The sequence below is a fragment of the Bufo gargarizans genome, chromosome 5 (genome assembly GCF_014858855.1).
Source record: "Bufo gargarizans isolate SCDJY-AF-19 chromosome 5, ASM1485885v1, whole genome shotgun sequence".
In the NCBI taxonomy this organism is placed as follows: Eukaryota; Metazoa; Chordata; class Amphibia; order Anura; family Bufonidae; genus Bufo; species Bufo gargarizans.
Window position 1 is genome coordinate 380058649 of NC_058084.1, and position 22317 is coordinate 380080965.

The 22317-nt window shown below is 44.4% G+C and overlaps 1 protein-coding gene across 5 annotated transcripts in view; it reads left to right on the forward strand.

The window, feature by feature from the left end:
- LOC122938013 (nucleotide-binding oligomerization domain-containing protein 1-like) overlaps window positions 1-22317 on the forward strand; it is a 110275-nt gene that overhangs the window by 67069 nt on the left and 20889 nt on the right. For 4 of the 5 annotated variants that reach the window (XM_044293264.1, XM_044293261.1, XM_044293265.1 and 1 more), the window contains 2 exons: window positions 8851-8934; window positions 13092-13175. In XM_044293264.1, coding sequence (XP_044149199.1) covers window positions 8851-8934; window positions 13092-13175 — 168 coding nt within the window. The remainder of the gene's footprint in view (window positions 1-8850; window positions 8935-13091; window positions 13176-22317) is intronic. The other variant, XM_044293267.1, reaches the window with a different exon arrangement.

Genomic DNA, 22317 nt, shown 5'->3' on the forward strand with positions numbered 1-22317 from the left:
AGTTTGACGTGGCCCTCATTGGACATGTCTTACATGAGTCAAGTGATCCAGTGACTTGACAAGAACAAAGAAGCAGATTGCTAGGGAGCTCTGCCCGAGAGGCTTCCAGGGGTGAATTGCCCCTTAAAGGCACTTTCCCTATTTTTCTGTTTCCGTTCCGATCTACATCCACTTCATAACAGTTTGTACCCTGTTACCTTGTTGACTCCTGTGTCAGCACATGAATTATAGATACAAAATTATAGCCTATGTTGAGTTAGGCCATCAATATCAGATCAGTGGGCGTCCAACTCCCAGCACTAACGTTAATTTGTAGACTCAAAATGGTGGCTCACCTCAGGCGGGGTTCTGGATTCGGTGCTACTAGCCCAGTAAAGAGGAACACCCCTCCTCCGGTAATGAAAAATAGCTAAAATCAAAATCAGGGCGAGCACTCAACACTTGGTCCCAATTGGTTGTGGATAAAATATTTATTAAATCACAATAATCACGCGTGTATTAGAAATATAAATTAAAAACTACCAATAAAATACATAACAATTCACATATATAAATGAATAGAAACTGTTGCTAAAATCCGAAATCACTGGTGCAGATGTGATCAATCTGGGTAATTAATAACAAAATTGCATTTCAATTTCCCATGTGCACTTTGAAATAGTTCATAAATATCGCTCCAATGTTAATGATGAGTGAATAAATCAAGCCGTGCAAGTGTAGCCAATCTGAATAGTTGGTAACAAAAAGTGCACTTCAATTTTCCATGTGCAACTCAGAACAGTTCACGGATATCACTCCAAGGTTAGTAATAAGCAGGCGGATCAGGCCGTTCCTGTATAAACACGTACTTTGGTATCTTAGGTGACGGTGGTATAGTCAAGTACCATGTAGGTTTTGCAAGATACAAATATGATGTTCCTACCTTCCACTCCGATCTCAAGAACGCCTCTATGAGCGTGTTGGGTAGTTCAGCGGCAGAGAGCAGCTCCGGCGTCTAGCTTATAGCTGTTATGATGCGCTGTTCTCAGATCTCACGAGATTTCGCGGAGTTTCGGAGGAGGTATACGTCCTGAATGATACACAGGATTCTGTGCTCAGCGTCTTAATAATTCAAATTCTTCTGCTTATATTTATGCTTGCATGGCCATGCATAGGTTGCGGAGATTTCTTTCACAGGTGTGTGCCCAGACGCGTTTCGGGACCTCTATCCCTTCGTCAGTGGTACCACTAACGTTAATTTGCCTCTCCAGTTATTGTCATGTCCTCTTCATTGTTTATTACCAGAGACACAGAACCACTCCACATAAAACATAACCTTTATTTCTTATTCAATAGGGTAGCCCAAAAAAAGTGTAATATCATGCTACAGGGGTAGATCAGTCATAAAGACACTCAACCTATAGAGTCTCCTTGTCCTATGAAGCCCTACCTGAAAATGGAAAAGCTTCCCCTGAACAGCACAACCATTACGCGTTTTAGGCGCTGGTCTTAATAAAGCCCTACGCTGGCGGTGGATTGCCGAAGTTACCAAGAGGCGCCGGCCTCTTCATAACCTTGGCGGATCCGGCGCCAGTTCTAAATGTAAGACAGCTTCCTAGCTGTCTTACATTTAGACCTTTTTCTACACCTGGAACAGGCGTAGAAAATGGTAAATGAGACGGGCCTGCCAGTCCCCTTCCCCGTCTACTTTTTTAGACCTGCCATGAGCAGGGAGAAGTCACAGATTGCGGCGCAACTAGCTATTGCACCGCAATCTGTGCATGAAATACACCTAATATAGGCGTATTTCAGCTTAATAAATGACCCCCGTAGGTCCTACGTACATCTATAAAGCCTCATTCACACATCAGTGTTTTGGTCACTGATTTCCAAAGCCAAAACGAGGATTGGAGCCTCGATAGACATAAGGTATAAGGGAAAGACCTGCACCTGTTCTATGTTTAGAGCCACACCTGGTTTTGTCTCACAATAACTGATGGAAATCACTGACGTGAATTAGGCATAAATCTGATCTTTATTATTTTATCTGGGACTTTTGAGCTATTTGGTTTGAGATCTATCTGGTTTACTGTGTATTATAATAATATACAGGCATTTTGCTACATCTGCATATGTGGTTTAAATTTTTATACCTAATCTATTGTTGAGCGAGCACCAAAGTGTTCGGGTGTTCAGTCCGAACACATCGCGATATTCGTGTGCTCGGTCGAGCACCCGAGTATAATGTAAGTCAATGGGAGACAACCAGGCACCCCCTGCTCGGTTGAGGGGAGGGTGCCTGGACCATAGGAAAAGGTCTGAAAGCGATGGAAACACCTCTGAAATTGATCAGGAACAGCAGGGGGACCATGTCTGGAGGCATCTTGGACACCAAAGTCGCTGCTGGGAACCATGTTGTCCAAGTTGTACGCCACTTTTACAGACTGAAAAAATAAACGCCCAAAACCCTGCCCCCACAAAAAAAAAACTTTTTTTAGAGGAAAAATTGTTAGGAAACTTTCTTTCCTGTAGATTTAATTGTATATACAGTGTAAGTGCTGCCATAAATTACAATGAAGAGGCACTCCGATACAGCCTGTATTTCACCTAAAGGGGGGCCTCATTCACATGGTGGTACAATTGTTCAGGTAGTGGGACTCTTACACTCATACAACCTATGCACTGAGGGAAAGGGCTGCCAAAAATTGCAAGGAACCGGCACTCCAATGCACCTTTTATTACACATAAAGGAGGGCATCATACACACCCTTTAAAAATGATGATTAATGGCCTGCTGGTGACCCTCAAAAAACATTAGGAGCAAGGGCCTGCTGGTTACCCTCTAAAACATTACGGGTGAGGGCCTGCTGCTGAGCTGACCCTCTTAAACATTATGGTTGAAGGCCTGCTGATTAGCTGACCCTGGAAAACATTAGAGGTGAAGGCCTGAAGGTGAGCCAACCCCATAAAACAGTTTAGTGAGGGCTTACAGGTGAGCAGACCTTATAAAACATCGGAGGTGAGGGCATAAAGGTGAGCGAAGCCCATAAAACATTGTAGTGAGGGCCTACAGGTGAGTAGACCGTATGAAACATTGGAGGTGAGGGCCTGAAGGTGAGCGAACCCCATACAACATTGTACTGAGGACATATATACTGTATGGAGGAGGAGGAGGAGCATGAGAAAACGAGATTCAAACATATACCCTTTTTTGGAGGTGAAAAGGGTGCATCTGAATCTTGTGGATTGAGTACATTGTAAAGCATACATTTAAATTGCGTGTTTGTTCCTCATTAGCTCAGCGTTCCTCTGGTGGAGTGGAGAAGTCGGGGGCAGTCCAGGCCTTGTTCATTTTTGTCTGAATCAACCTGTCAGCATTGCCAGTGGACAAACGGATACACTTATCTGTTATAATGCCACCAGCAGCACTAAATACACGCTCAGACAATATGCTGGCGGCAGGGCAGGCCAGCACCTCCAAGGCATAGAGTGCAAGTCCGGTCCAAGTGTCCAGCTTGGACACCCAGTAGTTGTAAGGCACTGAGAGATCATTCAGGACGCTGACGTGGTCTGCTATGTATTCTATCACCATCTTCCAAAACTTGTCCTTCCGTGAGCCACTAGTCCGCGCTTCAGGGTGAGGTTGCTGGCGGGGTGTCATAAAAGTGTCCCATGCCTTGGACAGTGTTGCCCTGCGTTTGTTGGAACTGGTGTGTGTTCCCCTTGTCTCCCTTCCTCGGTTGCCAAAGGAAGTACGGACTTCTGGTATTGCACCATTTTACTTGCCCTCTCCACTGCAGGAATGAGAGATGAGATGTTATCTTTGTAGCGGGGGTCGAGAAGAGTAAACACTCAGTAATCTGTGTTGTCTAAAATGCGTATAACGCGAGGGTTGCGGGAAAGGCAGCCTAACATGAAGTCAGCCATGTGTGCCAGAGTACCAACAGGCAAGACGTCTGTCGACGTCAGCATGACTCTCCATCTCCTCATCCTCCTCTCTAATTCGCACTGAGAAGACGAAATGTGGGTGGTCTGGCTATCACCCACACTAAAGTCCTCCCCCATTTCCACGTCTGCCACATTCAGAGCGTCGTCCTTAATTGTGAGCAGCGATAGTTTGAGTAGACACAGAAGTGGGATGCTTACGCTGATTATAGCGTTATCGCCACTAACCATCTGTGTGGCTTCCTCAAAGTTTCTTAACACCTCACAGAGGTCTGCCATCAATGTTCACTCCTCGCTTGTGAATAGTGGAAGATGACTCGAAAGGTGACGACCATGTTGCAGCTGGTCTTCCACAACTGCCCTCTGCTGCTCACAAAGCCTGGACAACATGTAGAACGTAGAGTTCCAGCGCAGGCTCACGTCGCACTGCAGTCGGTGAGCTGGGAGCCCCAAGCGCTGCTGCAGCGTTGACAGAGCGACTGAAGCTGTGGACAACTTGCGGAAATGGTCACCCACGTGGCACGCCTTTACTAGTAGCTCTGTCAGATTTGGGTATGTTTTAATAAAGCGCTGAACCACTAAGTTTAATACGTGCGCTAGGCATGGCACGTGCATCGGGTTGCCGAGCTCCAAAGCCGCCACCAAGTTACAGCCATTGTCCGATTGTAGGTTGAGTGGCGACAGCCACAGCTCGGTCTGGTCCCTTATACCCTGCCACAGCTCTGCAGCGGTGTGCTGTTTGTCCTCTAGGCAGATCAGCTTCAGCACGGCCTGTTGACGTTTCCCCACAGCAGTGCTACACTGCTTCCAGCTACCAACTGATTGCTGACTGCTGGAGGTAGAAGTGGTGGAGGTAGCGGAGGGGGAGGAGAAGTGGGCGTTGGAGCCAGTAACATAGCTGCTGGCGGAGACCTTGATGGACGTAGGGCCCGCAATCCTGGGCGTGGGTAGCACCTGTGCCATCCCAGCATACGACTCACTCCCGGCCTCCACAATATTCACCCAGTGTGCAGTCCCTGGCCACCAGCACTTGTCCATGTGTCCGTGGTGAACCTTCCCAGTAACTGCATTGGTCAGGGCACGGGTGATGTTCTGGGACACATGTTGGTGTAAGGCGGCATGGCACACCGTGAAAAATAGTAGCAGCTGGGGACCACGTACCGAGGGACGGCCGCCAACATCAGGCTGCGGAAGGCCTCAGTCTCCACAAGCCTATTTGGCAACATTTCAAGGGCCAGTAATTTTGAAAGTTGCGCATTTAGAGCTATGGACAGTGTGTGGGTGGCTGGGTATTTCCGCTTGCATTCAAATGCCTGGGGTAAGGACAATTGGACGCTGTGGTGGGACAGGGAAGTGGATGTATTTGCTGATGGTGCATGCGAAGGCCCAGGTGCAGTGCAAGAGACATCCGGACCTGCGCCTTTGACAGGGGATTGGCCAGCAGTGCATAACACAGGGAAAGAGGAGGCAGTGGGGTGGCCGGCAGACCCAGATTGTGGACACAGGCGTTCGGCCCACTGATTAGGGTGCTTGGATGCCATGTGGTGGATCATGCTGGTGGTGGTGAGGCTGCTGGTGTTCGCGCCCCGGCTCATTTTGGTACAGGTTGCAAACTACCACTCTTTTGTCATCTGCACTTTACGCAAAAAATCGCCATACTGCGGAACACCTACCCCTTGGCAAGGGAGACTTATGCATGTGGGTGCTTGGTGTAACGGTTGCGTGCCTGTTTGGTGTGGGCCGACTTTTCCCTTTTGCCACCCCACTGCCTCTTACAGCTTGTTGCGATGCTTCAGATCCTTCCCCGTCTGTACTGCTTTCCTAGCTCGGCTTTTCACCTTCCCAAGTTGGGTCAGTGACCTCATCGTCCACCACCTCCTCTTCCACTTCCTCATCCCCATCCACCTAAGCACAACCTCAGTGATTGACAACTGTGTCTCATCCTCATCCACCTCGTGAACAAATAATTGACGTTTAGCACCCTCATCTTCTTGACCCTGTGATAGGTCAAGAGGTTGTGAATCAGGACACAAGATCTGTGCCTCTTCAAGCGTGCTTGGCGAGAGGGCGAAATTTAGTGAAGGCGATGAAAATAGGTCCTGGGAATGTCTGAGTGTGTTATCAACGGTTTGTCCGACTCCTGACTCTACATGGTGGGAGGAAGGAGGATGAGGGTGAGGATTCTGTGGACCAGACTGTTTGCTAATGAGACTGGTCTTGGTGAAAGAGGGGGTGAAAGAATAATCTTCTGTCATCCAACCGACCATCTGGTCGCACTGGTCCGACTTGGACAGTGTTGTCCTGCGACGCCAAGTTAACAGTGAAATGAAACTGGGTACAGTGTTTTTTATTTTATTTTTTCTAGTTTTACCGGCAGCTGGCACAGTTTCATTGCGCCCAGGGCCACGGCCTCTGCCTGAACCATCAGCAACACGCCCACTTCCCTGTCCCTTAGTGCTCGCCTTTTTCACATTAAAAGTTTTATTGTATAGATGTTGGACAACTTTGTTAAATTTGCCACCAGCAAAATTTCTTCTTTGCTGGATTACTGTATATATGGTTACAGCCTAAATGCAGACACAGATGTGACCTAAACCAGTGAAATTTGTCACAAATATAAATAATTCTCTGAATTACTGTATATAACGGTTGCGGCCTAAATTCACGCACAGATGTGACCAAAACCAGTGAAACTTGTCACAAATAGAAATAGTTCTCTGTTGACTAACTGTATATATGGTTGCGGCCTAAATTCACGCACAGATGTGACCAAAAGTAGTGACATTTGTCCAAAATAGAAATAAATCTATGCTAAATTACTGTATATATCGGTTGCGGCCTAAATTCACGCACAGATGTGAACCAGTGAAACGTGTTACAAATATAAATAATTATCTGGTGAATAACTGTATATATACAGGTGAAACTTGAAAAATTAGAATCTCGTGCAAAGTTAATTTATTTCAGTAATGCAACTTAAAAGGTGAAACTAACATATGTGATAGACTCATCACATGCAAAGCGAGATATTTCAAGCCTTTATTTGTTATAATTTGGATGATTATGGCTTACAGATTATGAAACCCCAAAGTCACAATTTTGAGGTACCCTTTGCTCGGGGCGTATGGATTAATTAGCTGACTAGAGTGTGACACTTTGAGCCTAGAATATGGAACCTTTTCACAAAATTCTAAATTTAAGCTGCATTACTGCAATTCCTTTAAATTGCATTACTGAAATAAAGGGAATTTTGCATGATATTCTAATTTTTCGAGTTTCACCTGTAGTTGCGGACTAAATTCACGCACAGAACAGAAGTCACCCAAACAAGTGAAATTTGTCACAAATAGAAATAATTCTCTGGTGAATAACAGTATATATGGTTGCGGCCTAAATTCACGCACAGATGTGACCAAAAGTAGTGAAATTTTTCACAAATAGTCAACCGAGAATTATTTCTAACTGTATATATACTTGCGGACTAAATTCACGCACAGAAGTTACACAAACTAGTGAAATTTGTCCCAAATAGAAATGAATCTAGGCTGGAATACTGTATATAACATTTGTGGATTCAGCGCGCACACAGATGTGGCACAAATTATCACAAATCTAGGATGGAGCAGTGTGTATCTCACTAGCAGGCACACTGTAGTGAATAAGCCCCTTTTTAGAATTTCTGCTAAACACAGTGCTTTCTGATGGTGTACTGTAGATCTCACTGATATGTAATATTTCTTTCTTTTGAAAGCTTTTTGGTACTGAACAGCGATTTTCCAGCCCTGCACTATCTGTCCCTTCCTGCGGACGCCACTCCCTAAGACTGTTGAATTCAACCCTTGTTAAAAAAAAATATGCTGCACTGCTTTTGAATACACACTTTAGTCCTGAAGAGGACTGTTTTGTCTTTCAAGAGCTTTTTGGGAGTTCAATTGTTGTAATTTCAGCAAACCGCTATATGTCCCTGCCTACTGTCGGCTCTCCCTGACGCTGAATGATCCGAGCACGGGACGTCTGCTCCTATATAAACTAGTACCACGTGTTCCGGCCAGCCAACCAGTGTAAGGTTTATAGCTATCATGGCTGTGGCATCACACTGGAGGGAATTTCTTACCTGAACGCTGATTGGATGCTTCAGGAGGCCCCAAACGTGCGGGGCAGAGACTTGAGCAATGCGACAAGCACACGTGGTATTCGGCCGAGTACCGCCACGGGCAGAGCATATCGATGCTTGAGCCGAACCAGTACTCGGCCGAGCATGCTCCCTCATCACTAACCTAATCGTCCAATATCTGCATGTGTGATTTATACTATTATACCTGAACATCTATACTATTTTTTTGTGTCGTTTGGCACTACAACTTTTCTTTGGATGACTGATGGTGGTTTCTATGGAATCACCCTTATTGGGGTGACTATTCCGTTTTAGGTAGGGCTTCATAGGACAGTCTATAGCGTTAGTGACCTACCCCTGTTGCCTGATGATGCCCTTTTTGGGGGTTACCTTATTGAATAAAAAATAAAGGTTACTTTTATATGTGCTGATGGTTCTGTGACTTTGATCTTGACACTACTACTATTATCAGACTCCCTGACTGGTTGTACCTGTGATATGTTGTTTATTACCGGGCACATCTCCATATTTTTGTAGTGGCTGTGCCTTGTATTGCAGCTCATTACTGCTCACTCCAGTATAAGTGAACGGCAGCAAAGCTGCAATAACCCAATACTGCCAGTACACTTTGTACAGAGCTGTGCTTCCAGCTCCATTCAAAGTGCTATGTCTAGCAACCGGGGCTGCAAGGAACAGCTGATTGGTGGGGGCGCCAGGTATCAGACTCTGATTGGATTCCATGAGGATAGATCTTCAATATCTGGAAATCTCCTTTAGCCTCCTATAACATCTTTGTTATGCTTGGATTACAGATTAAGTGTGAACCAGATCACAGATGAAGGTGTCAAAGTCTTGGCTGAAGAGTTACCCAAGTATAGGATCATCAAATTTCTTGGGCAAGTATTAATATTTCAAACCTTGGGGTGCATGTGCAGATTCTGCAATGGAATATGGGTTTGTGACAAATAGTATTATTAAGGGAACAAACCAATATTACATAAGTACCCTGGCTATCAATGTGTTGGCTGATCAACTGGAAGGCCACAGTGTTCCTGATCGCAATCAAGACCCCTCTAGATTTAGAGACCTAATGATACTGGAATATTTCCGGGAAACCACAATGTTTAATGTGGTGTGTGTCCTTAGAGACAATGTGGGTTTCTTGAGTGCAAAAAATGTTGCATTTCAAGATTAGGGCCTTAGACCACATTTGCGCTCGTTTGTGAGGGCTATTAAGCCCATTCACATTCAAAGGCGAGACGATTTGGAAAGTGATAAGTTATCGGGGTCTCCTCTGTTTCCAGTCCCATACTGTCTACCAAGGGTCGGCTTGTAAGGCCAGCGTACGAGTACATGAAAGCGTGGCTAAACAATAAACCTGTAGTAGAAATGTCAAAAAAGAAACACTTACAATGCAACCAATAAGTCAAACACAAAATAATCCTGCTCCATAGAGATAAGAGGTTGTCAAGACTTATCCTGTAAGCCGGATAGTATGCGTCCCTCTTTTCAGTAACCATCCCGCAGGAGTGGAGGGAAAAGTTCAGCTTAAGCTGGATCATACATGCGCCATACAGCACCTTAAAAAGAAACGAACTGTGCCAGTTAATCAAGTCAGCGGGAAGCTGTTTGCCAACCCACGGCAGTATGCTCGGGAGGAGAGTCTCCCCGTGTAGCCGAAGGGTTCTTGATCTGCAACTTTCGGAGGAGAGTGGCTCCCTCTGCTGAGGTTTTGATAACATGCAAGGCGTTGTCATGCTTGATAAGTAAGCGTGTAGGGAATCCCCAGCGGTACATGATGTGATGTTCCTTTAGTGGCGCAGTGATGGGGGCAAATTATCTGCTCAATTATAAGGTGGCCGCTGACAGGTCAGAATAAATTGTGACCATTTGGTGCGGTTCAGGTAGAGGGGTATGTTTTCTTGCTGCCTGTAATAGTTGCTCTTTGACATGAAAAAAGTTCACTTGGGCGAGGACGTCTCTTGACACAGAGTCTGCTTTCGCCACTCTATGGATCCGGTCTATGATGAGGTCTGCTGGTGTGCAGTGTGGCAGAAGAGACTTAATAATAGACTGCAGATAGGCTGGGAGGTGTGGTGGTAGTACGGATTCAGGCACCCCTCTTAACATTGTTGCAGTGTGATCTGTCTTCTAGGTTGGCCATCTTTGTTTGTAGCAGTTTGATCTCACTCTCTAGGCCAGGAATGGCCAACCTGCGGCTCTCCAGCTGTTGCAAAACTACAACTCCCAGCATGCCCAGGCTGCCTACAGCTATCAACCTACAGCAGGGCATGTGGGAGTTGTTGTTTTGAAACAGCTGGAGAGCCGCAGGTTGACCATCCCTGCTCTAGGCCATAATGTGCGTCTATTAAGTCGTTATAGGAGGAGACCAGTTCCCCCATCTTGTTTTTCACATGATTGACCCGGGTTTCCACCTCTCTTATAGCAGCATTAACTGGTAATATGAGTTGCCTTATTGTTTCATGTAGCGAGCATCTAAGGGCCTGCAGCATCAGTTTAAGGGTTCATACTAATGTTTTTTTTGCGGTCCGTATACGAAACCATTCACTTCAATGGTTCCACAAAAAAAACGGAATGTACTCTGTATGCATTCCGTTTCCGTTCCGTTAAAAGATAGAACATGTCCTATTATTGCCTGCAAATCACGTTCTGTGGCTCCATTCAAGTCAATGGGTCCGCCAAAAGACGGAACACATACGGAATGAACCATCTATTGAAAATGTTATGCCCAGCCCAATTTTTTCTATGTAATTACCGTATACTGTATATGCCATGTGGAAAAACGGAACGGAAAAATAGAACGGAACCAGAAACACTACTGAAAAACAGATCCGTTAAAAACGGCCTGCAAAACACTGAAAAAGCGATACAGTCGTGTGAATGAGCCCTAAAGCCTCCTGCATACGAACGTGTGCTGCCTGTTGCCATATTGCGGACCACATTTGAGGATCCGCAATACATGGGCGCCGATCCGTGAGCATTCCACATCACTTTAATGGGTCCGCAAATCCGGAGATGCGGAACGGAAGAACGGAACCCTACGGAAGCACTATGGAGTGCTTCCATGGGGTTTTTTCCCGTACTTCCGTTCTGCAAAAAGATAGAACATGTCCTATCTTTTTGCAGAACGGCCGGATCGCGGACCCATTAAAGTGAATGGGTCCGTGATCCTCTGAGGCTGCCCCATGGTCGGTGTTTGTGCATTAAGGCCCGCATTTTGCGGGCCGCAGCACGGCTACGGGCGCACACATTCGTGTGCAGGAGGCCTTAGTGAGACTTCAGTTACTGTGTTATGGGACACAGGCAGGTCATCAAATACTGCAGAGGGGTCTGAGTCAGTAGAAGAAAAAGATCTCACCCTCCCATCTTTCATCCGGGTCCACGGTGGATAGCAAGCTATGGGGCCTGGGTGTTGTCGACGGACCGAGCTCTGCGTTTTGGGGGAAAAGGTTCGTGGTGAGGGATCTCTGAGTGGGCTCGACAGTAGGCCTCTCGTGTCGTCCGACCCTGCGACCTCGCTCCTGTGCGTCCTGGAGGTACTGACCCGCTGCAGCGGTGTGGTGGAAGGTAAGAGTCTCCCCTGTCTCCAGTCGGGGCTGGTTTGGATGCCAGGGAGGAAGGAGGTGAGTCCGCGCCATCTCACTCCTGGTCTTGTTGCTGGGAAAAGTACAAGTCCAGTATTTTCTTCGGACCAGTCGTGTTTTTCCTTCTCTTGAACATCTTAATAAGTTGTAGGGCCATTGATGGTGAAGTGTAGACAGTAGTATGCAGGGGTTCAGTCGCTTTATTGGCACCGGTCTGGCGGAGCTGCAAACTTAAGCGGCCATCTTCCTCACGCCCCCCCATATGGGCCACACCCCCCCATATGAATACTTTTTCAAGGCACTGTACATTGTGATGTTTTTTATATGTATTTTTGTATAATATAATTATTAATATGTATTGATTCTATGTATATTCACACACTATATAAGGACCTTCATTATGAGATTAGGTGAGGCATATTAAAGAAGAGTCACGTGGAACGCAAAGCAGCCTTTGCTCCAGTCCATGTTAAGGAACCTTGCTGTGTTATACCCATGTGTCTGTGGAAACTTTTAATGGACCACCAGTTAATGTGTTGAGTGGTTTCTAGGATATGCCATAAATATCCCATTGGTACACATCCTGCCTTTAAGCATACACAGCAATTTTTTTTGGACATGCCATAGACATAAATGGAGAGAACCATGCATGTGCAGCCACCTCTACATTCTCAAGAAGGGACTTGCACCTATCGGACATTTATGATATAGCACGTGGATATTAACAAATAGATGGGCTCACCTGTGCACAGAAAATAGATAAACGTGTAGTCAAGTGTACAAAAAGTTCTAGATTCTTAGAACCAATATAAAATTTGGCATAAATATCCCTTTTTGGCACGCAGGACTACACGCTGTTGAATAATGGTTATTTGATTGACTAACATCATTTGACCAACATCATGTAGTCTTGCGTGTCAATTATTGATATTTATATTCTGTGCATATGCCATAAATATCCAGTTGGTAATACCCATTTAAGTAGATACATTATATAGACAAATAAATTGGGACACCTACACATTACACCTACAGGAGCTTTTATGGCACCCTATTCTAAATCCATAGGCATTAATATGGAGTTGGTCACTCTTCTGGGTAGTCTTTCTACAACATCTGTGGGAATTCTTGCCCATTCAGAAAATGTGGGAGGTCAGACACTGATGTTGGACGAAAGAGTCTGGCTGGCAATCTCCTTTCTAGTTTATCCCAAAGGTGTTCAGTGAGGTTAATGTCAGGTCTATGTAGAGCAGTCAAGTTTTTCCACACCACATCTTCCACAGGACACCATCAGAGGTCTTGTGGAGTCCTTGCCTCATTGGCTCAGAAATGTTTTAGTGACATGAGGGGTCATACACAATATTAGGCAGGTGGTTTTAATGTTACGACTGAATGGCTTATATACATAGAAATACAAAAATAAGAAACTTTTTGTTGTGTTTTTGTAGATTGTACAAAAATCGAATAACAGACTTTGGAGCCAAATATGTGGCACAAATCATTCGAGAATGCCCCTTGTTACACCACGTGATGTGAGTATGCAGCACATTCTATGCATTTTACATTTTTTTGGGCCATTAGCCAGATTTTCTTAAAGGGATACATCATCTTTTGTTTCAAATGTTAACATGCTACAGTAGAAGTGACTGTTATATGTCATTTTATTATATGTGACTTAAAGAAGTTCTCCAGGACTAGAAGAAGATGGTTGCTTTGTTCCAAAAACAGCACCACATCTGTCCACAGTTTTTTTTTTGGTATTGCAGCTTTTTGCGGAACAGGTGTGGACCCATTCATTTCAATGGGGCCACAAAAGATGCGGACAGCACACAATGTGCTGTCCACATCCATAGATCTGTTCTGCGGCCCCGCAAAAAAGATAGAGCATGTCCTATTCTTGTCCGCAATCGAGGACAAGAATAGCCAGTTCTAGGGCCGGCTACATTCACACGGCCGGTATCTGTGTTTTGCTGATCCGCAAATTGTGGACCTCAAAACACATACGGTTGTGTGAATGTAGCTTAACCCTTTCACGACCGCAATCTGTATATATACGTGATAGCTGCACATACCCCGTGCAGCTACCACGTATATAAACGTTCTGGCAGCTCTTTAATCCAAGCGCTGCAAAGCGCTTGGATTAAAGCTTCTGCCCCTGCCCTGTATGCTGTCACGGACAGCATACAGTGCAGTAATGCCGGCAAGGGACCAATCGGAGTGGCCCCTTGCCGGCAATCGATCCGATTGGTTAGTCTGTGCAGACTAACCAATCGGATCGCGGCAGTGAAAAAATGCCGGTTTCAGGCTCTGATCTGCGCTCTGCAGATCAGAGCCTGAAAGCCGATAGTGTTCCTCATGCCCCCCGATCCTCCAAGCCTTTGGTGCCCCTCTGTGGTCCCCCCTACCCCGATCTGTGCCTCGCTGATCTGTTCCCAGCCGGCGCTCATGTGCTTCCTCCTGCCCTGATTGGCATGCGGTCCGCCCCCTCCCCGCCCCCTGCATTAATTTTCTGGCCGCCCCTCCTGCCCCAGCCTCCCTCAATATTGTCCCTACCCCCCGATTCCCCATTCTGTGTGTGTGATGGCGGCGGCTCCATTCCTGAGCCGCCGCCATCAGCAGAGTGTCAGCTCTATGCTGACACTCTCCTGTAACCCGATAGATGCTGCGGTTGCGGCATCCATCGGGTTAACAGAGGGAGGGGGCTCCCTCTCTCCACCATCGGGGCTGCAGCGCTGTGATCGCAGCGCCCGATGGTTGCCATGGCAACCGGACGCTTTGCAAAAGCGTCCGGTTGCCATGGCAAAGGCGTCCAGTGCTGCCACCTACAGGCAGTCTGGGAGTATTATACTTTGCAATGCAAGAGCATTGCAAAGTATAGTACAACTATCAGCCCCACTGGATCTTCAAGATCCAAGAGGGAACTGATAAAAAAAAAAGTGAAAATAATAAAAGTAAAAATAAATCAATAAATAAATTAAAATGTAAATAAAAAAAAAAGACTGCCTTTTCCTATAAAAAAATGAAAAATAAAATAAAATACACATATTAGGTGTCACCGCGTCCGTAACGACCGTCTCTATAAATATATCACGTGATGGACCCCGTCCGATAAACACCATAAAAATAAAATAAAAAAAACAGTGCCAAAAAAGCTATTTTTGCCACCTTACATCACAAAAAGTGCAACAGCAAGCGATCAAAAAGGCTTATGACCCCCAAAATAGTACCAATCAAACCGTCACTTCGTCCCGCAAAAAATGATACCTTATTTAAGACAATCGCCCAAAAAATAAAAAAGCTATGGCTCTCAGACTATAGAGACACTAAAACATCATTTTTTTGGTTTCAGAAATACTATTATTGTGTAAAACTTAAATAAATAAGAAAAAGTATACATATTAGGTATTTCCACGTCCGTAACGATCTTCTCTATAAAACTATCACATGACCTAACTCCTCAGATGAACTCTGTAAAAATAAATAAATGAAAACTGTTCCAAAACAGCCAATTTTTGGGTCACCTTGCCCTATAAAGTGTAATAATGAATGATCAAAAAATCCTATGTACCCAAAAATGGTACCAATAAAAACCTCAACACTTTCTGCAAAAAACGAGCCCCTGCACAAGACGATCGGCAGAAAAATAAAAAACATATGGCGTTCAGAAAACCAATCCAGCACAATCTGCCTACCAAAAACCGTATGGCATTCCTTTCCTTCTTCGCCCTGCCGTGTGCCCGTACAGCAGTTTACGACCACATGTGGGGTGTTTCTGTAAACCGCAGAATCAGAGTAATAAATATTGAGTTTTGTTTGGCTGTTAACTCTCAATGTGTTAAAGAAAAAAAATATATAAAATGGAAAATCTGCCAAAAAAGTGAAATTTTTAAATTTCGTCTCCATTTTCCCTTAACTCTTGTGGAACGCCTAAAGGGTTAACAAAGTTTGTAAAATCAGTTTTGAGTAACTTAAGGGGTGTAGTTTCTACAATGGGGTCATTTATGGGGGTTTCCACTATGTAAGCCCCACAAAGTGACTTCAGACCTGAACTAGTCCTTAAAAAGTGGGTTTTGGAAATTTTCTTAAAAATTGTAAGAATTGCTTCTAAACTTCTAAGTCTTCTAACGCCCTAAAAAAATAAAATGACATTTCCAAAATGATGCCAACATAAAGTAGACATATGGGGAATGTTAAGTAATAAATATTTTATTAGGTATCACTTTCTGTTTTAGACGCAGAGAAATTGAAATTTGGAAAATTGTGAATTTTTCCTAATTTTTGGTAAATTTGGGATTTTTTCATAAATAAAGGTGAAATATATTGACTCAAATATATGACTATCATGAAGTACAATGTGTCACGAGAAAACAATCTCAGAATGGCGTGGATAAGTAAAAGTGTTCCAAAGCTATTACCACATAAAGTGACGCATGTCAGATTTGAAAATTTTGACCTGGACACTGGGGCATCAATGACCCTTGGTCATGAAAGGGTTAAACAGGGACCTGCCCATGTACTCCTGCTGGCCTGGTGATCCTCCCCTTAATCAAGACCTTTACACAAAAGCCCAGCGCCTGGCACTGGATAGGTTTCTGTCCTTGCTGGAGAGATCCTGAGGCGGTCCTGAGGCGCTGCAGGTATTCCTACACTATAAAAAAGCACCGGGTTCCTGTCCTGGCTGGCGAGATCCTAAATGGATGTGGAGCCCCTGCTGCATTCAGGAGACTGCCTCCTACCGGAAGTCTCATGGCCGCAACCAACATTTTATAGAATATGATCTTCTACATGCATTATGAAGGGTCACATTTATTTTATGTATATATAAAGGTTCAGATGAAAAGGCAACATGAGAAATGTCTGATGCATATGGACCAATATTTCAATTGGTAAAATTGGTGTATATGAGCTCCTCCCCTGGGAATGCCAAAACCGCTTGGAAACTCCCATTTTTGGGCAGTGTTTGCTTTAGCCTGTCCATTTTCATCCCAGGACAGCGCAAATTTGTCAGTACTGTCTCTGAAAATCAGGGACAGTTCTGGCAAATTCTGGACCGTTGGCAACTATGCTGTTGCATCATCAAGGTCACATAGCTTGTAACAGTTACATAAGTGACCAATACTAATACAACTATTACAACAGATGATGTGGAGAGCCTAAACACTTCAAACATTAATTCTTTGACTAACAGCCTCTGCGGCCAACAAGGATGCCAGTAATTCATTTAAATGTGCTAGGTTTCGCTGAAGAGACCTAGTGCATTTAAGTTACAATTCTTATTTTGGCCAGCAGATGGCAGACCAACATAAGAAATTAGCAATTCTGACATCTAAATGGAAATAAAAAAAATCCATACATTTTCTGAATTAAAAATAAACAATTGGATTTTGTAGGCTCAAAAATGAGCTTCAAAATCATAACAAACAAGTAAAAAAAATGTTGAAAATATATTTAATTAAAAAAAAAAATATGATAGTTTAAATCCCCCTCTTTCCATATAATAAAAAAAATACATAAATAACAAAAAATATAAACATAATGGGTATCACCGCAACCAAAAATGTAAATATTTTTCCCATACGGCAAATGTCGTAACGGAAAAAAGGGTCAAAATGCCTAATTTGCAATTTTTTCATTGCTTCTCTTACCCATAAAAATGTATTAAAATGTGATCAAAAAGTCACACTCCAAAATGGTGTCAATAAAAGCTACAGATTCTCCTGCAAACAGTGAGCCCCCGCACAGCTCAGTAGATATAACAATAAAAAAGTTAATAGGGGTAGGAATATGGTGATAAAAAAATATCCTATACATATGTGGTATCATTGTAATCGTACTGACGCAGAGAATGAAGGGCATTTTTTGCCACAAACGGAACGCCATGGGAACAAAACCCGTAAAACGGTGGAGGAATTGCGTATTTGTTTTCCAATTACACCCCATTTGGAATTTTTTCCAGTTTCCCACTACATTGTATGCCATAATAAATGGTGGCATTAGTAAGTACAACTTGTCCTGCACAAAATAAGACCTCATACAGCTATGTGAACGGAAAAATAAAAAAGTTATGGCTTACGGAAGATAGGGAAGAAAAATGAAAAAGCAAAAACAAAAAACTCCGGTATCCTAAGGGTTAAAGGGGTTGTGTCACTTCAGCAAGTGGCATTTATTGTGTAGAGCAAGGGACACGCCTAATACAAAAAATCCGTCCAGTACAACAGAGGGAGCTGCAGACACCGGAGCCTATACCAGGCGAACGGAGCGGCGCCCAGGCATACTAGTAAGTGCAGGGGGACCCCTGGGCGCCGCTCTGCCCACTTATATACAAACCAGATTCCAAAAAAGTTGGGACACTATACAAATCGTGAATAAAAACTGAATGCAATGATGTGGAGGTGCCAACTTCTAATATTTTATTCAGAATAGAACATAAATCACGGAACAAAAGTTTAAACTGAGAAAATGTACAATTTTAAGGGAAAAATATGTTGAATCAGAATTTCATGGTGTCAACAAATCCCCAAAAAGTTGGGACAAGGCCATTTTCACCACTGTGTGGCATCTCCCCTTCTTCTTACAACACTCAACAGACGTCTGGGGACCGAGGAGACCAGTTTCTCAAGTTTAGAAATAGGAATGCTCTCCCATTCTTGTCTAATACAGGCCTCTAACTGTTCAATCGTCTTGGGCCTTCTTTGTTGCACCTTCCTCTTTATGATGCGCCAAATGTTCTCTATAGGTGAAAGATCTGGACTGCAGACTGGCCATTTCAGTACCCGGATCCTTCTCCTACGCAGCCATGATGTTGTGATTGATGCAGAATGTGGTCTGGCATTATCTTGTTGAAAAATGCAGGGTCTTCCCTGAAAGAGATGACGTCTGGATGGGAGCATATGTTGTTCTAGAACCTGAATATATTTTTCTGCATTGATGGTGCCTTTCCAGACATGCAAGCTGCCCATGCCACACGCACTCATGGAACCCCATACCATCAGAGATGCAGGCTTCTGAACTGAGCGTTGATAACAACTTGGATTGTCCTTGTCCTCTTTGGTCCGGATGACATGGCGTCCCAGATTTCCAAAAAGAACTTTGAATCGTGACTCGTCTGACCACAGAACAGTCTTCCATTTTGCCACACTCCCTTTTAAATAATCCCTGGCCCAGTGAAAACGCCTGAGCTTGTGGATCTTGCTTAGAAATGGCTTCTTCTTTGCACTGTAGAGTTTCAGCTGGCAATGGCGGATGGCACGGTGGATTGTGTTCACTGACAATGGTTTCTGGAAGTATTCCTGAGCCCATTCTGTGATTTCCTTTACAGTAGCATTCCTGTTTGTGGTGCAGTGTTGTTTAAGGGCCCCGAGATCACGGGCATCCAGTATGGTTTTACGGCCTTGACCCTTACGCACAGAGATTGTTCCAGATTCTCTGAATCTTCGGATGATGTTATGCACAGTTGATGATGATAGATGCAAAGTCTTTGCAATTTTTCGCTGGGTAACACCTTTCTGATATTGCTCCACTATCTTTCTGTGCAACATTGTGGGAATTGGTGATCCTCTACCCATCTTGGCTTCTGAGAGACACTGCCACTCTGAGAAGCTCTTTTTATACCCAATCATGTTGCCAATTGACCTAATTAGTGTTAATTGGTCTTCCAGCTCTTCGTTATTCTCAAATTTACTTTTTCCAGCCTCTTATTGCTACTTGTCCAAACTTTTTGGGGATTTGTTGACACCGTGAAAATTTGAATCAACTTATTTTTCCTTTAAAATGATACATTTACTCGGATTAAACGTTTGATCTGTCATCTACGTTCTATTACAAATAAAATATTGACATTTGCCATCTCCACATCATTGCATTCAGTTTGTATTCACAATTTGTTTAGTGTCCCAACTTTTTGGGAATCCGGTTTGTAGTTAGTTTTTAGTTTTTAAACTAGTGAAAGGTCCTCTTTAATGTATTGTGATTGTCCATATCCTTTGCTGGCTGGATTCATTTTTCCATCACATTATACACTGCTTGTTTCCATGGTTACGACCACCCTGCAATCCAGCAGCAGTGGTCGTGCTTGCACACTATAGGAAAAAGTACCAGTCTCTCTGGTGGCCGAGACCATGGGGCATGCATAGGCTGGTGCTTTCTCTTATATTTCGCAAGCGTGGCCACTGCTGCTGGATTGCAGGTTGTTATCAGTGACTCACTGCTATGTATACATACTTACACAGTGAATGCTATGACTTACTGATAACACCCCCTACATGTACAATGAAGTGAGAACTGCAGATCCTCAAAATACAGATACCAGTGTGCATGCCAAATTTTTCTTGGCTCCAATAGTAGAATTAGCTATTCTTATCCACAAAACAGACAAGAATAGGACATGTTCTTTAATTTTCAGGATAGACACGCGACTGCGGACCACACACAGATGACATGCACACAGATGACATCTGTGTGCTGTCTGCATTTTCTGAGGTCCCAAATGGGTCCGTGTCCAAACCAGACCAAATGGACACAGACCAAAATTATGACCCCCTTACCTTTCAGATCAGACCCCCATATCAGACCTCCATATCAGACTTCAAATCAGAACCCTATATCAGACCTCAAATCATACCCCCATATGAGACCTCAAATCAGACCACCACATCAGATCAGACCCCCATATCAGACCTCAAATCAGAACCCAATATCAAATCCTTAAATCAGACCCCCATATCAGACCTCAAATCAGAACCCCAAATCAGACCCGCATCAGTTCTCCATGTTAAACCCCCCCATATCAGACTTCAGATCAGACCCCCTGTATATCTCCATGTCAGACCCCCCATATCAGACCCCCTTTAGACCTCCATGTCAGACCCCCCATATCAGACCCCCTTTAGACCTCCATGTCAGACCCCCCATATCAGACCCCCTTCAGACCTCAGATCAGAGCCCCTTTAGACCTCTATGTCAGACCTTCATTTCAGACCTCAGATCAGACCCCCTTTACACCTCCAGGTCAGACCCTCTTAAGACCTCCATGTCAGATTCCCTTTAGACCTACATGCCAGTCCCCCATATCAGACCCCCCTTTAGACCTCCATGTCGGACCCCCATTTCAGACCTCAGATCAGAACCCCTTTAGACCTCTGTCAGATTCCCTTTATACCTCCATGTTAGACCCTCATCAGAGCACATATCAGACCCAAAATAAATAAATTCACTGACCTCTCCTTCTCTGCTGCTGCTCTGCAGGTCTAATGGTCTCTCCTCCAGTCACGCTCCCCGTACTGCACATGCATCCCGAATAATGCGAATAATGCAAAATAGAAGTCCCAATATAACTATGGACAGTGCAGGGGGCAGCTTTTAGAGGAGGAATTGCTTTAGTGGGTGTATGTAGACTGGAGGAGCTGTGCAAGGCATGATTGGGTGGGTTGGAAATAAGTGCAGAAAGCAGCAGATCCTGGAAGTTAAGGGTGTCATCAATTGGGACCGCAGCAGTGAGATTGGTAACAGTGGGAGTTATGGGTACTAGAGAACCTCTGTCAATGCATCAGTAGTGCTGACAGAGCACAGGAGCGTATGGCTTTCATCCCCCTGTCCAAACTCGTATGCCCCAGGACACTAGGCCTGAAGCCTATGAGGCAGTATAATGGCACAAGCAGGCCTGATAATGTAATCGGGACCTTCTGTGCTAAGTCTCAGGTGGTGCGATGACATCTTGACGATCTGTGTCCTGTCTCAGGCGGATGTGACGAGATCATCTTGTCTCCTGAGACTCGATGCACAAGTTCGTAAAGAGATCACAACGACTGCCTGCGCTGGGACGCAGGCAACACAGGTCACAGGCCGGCAGAGACCTGTGGCCTGGCCATTATAAATACTAGAACCACTCCTGGGGGCCACACTACACTACAGGCCTTTGCAAATACTAGGTCCACTGCAGGGGGCATTATAAATATGGGGGGCCCTATTCAGGAGAATTATAATTATAGGTGGCATTATAATTACTGACAGCACTATAGGGGGCCCTACTACTACTGTGGGTACTATGGGGGGGGTTATTTCTACTAGGTCCAAAGGTGTAAATATAAAAAAGGGGGAGTCAGAATATGGCGATACAAAGAAACAAACATATGTTTTTCAACGTTTTCTATTTTCAGTATGAAAACACAAGAAAAATGTGATACATTTGGTATTAATGTATCCTGACTGCCAGAATGAAGTTAGCATGTCATTTTATACTGCATAGGGAACACAATAAAAACTCAACTCAACTAAAACTAAAACAATGTCAAAAATGCATTTTTTTTCTTTCCAGTTCCACCCTAATTTAATTTTTTCCCAGATTCCCACTACATACAAAAAACAAAAATTACTACATAACTTTGGCGCATCCACCTAGAGGCGGATTGGACATAGACCTTACAGGGACATTTCCCTGTGGGCCGATGCCCATGGGGCCACCCAGGTCCTCCTCTCTGCTGTTGGCCGTTTACATAATGAGCTCTCAGCAGTAATTAACGCTGTGAGAATCAGGCACCCATGTACCCGACCATTGACCACACATGCCCTCCTGAATTCAACTGCTCTGGCCCACGTCACCTCTTAAGCCCACTGCTCCATATCTTAATCAGAGAGGAGGAGGAAGACAGAAAATGGCAGCTATTGGTGGCGTTTGGG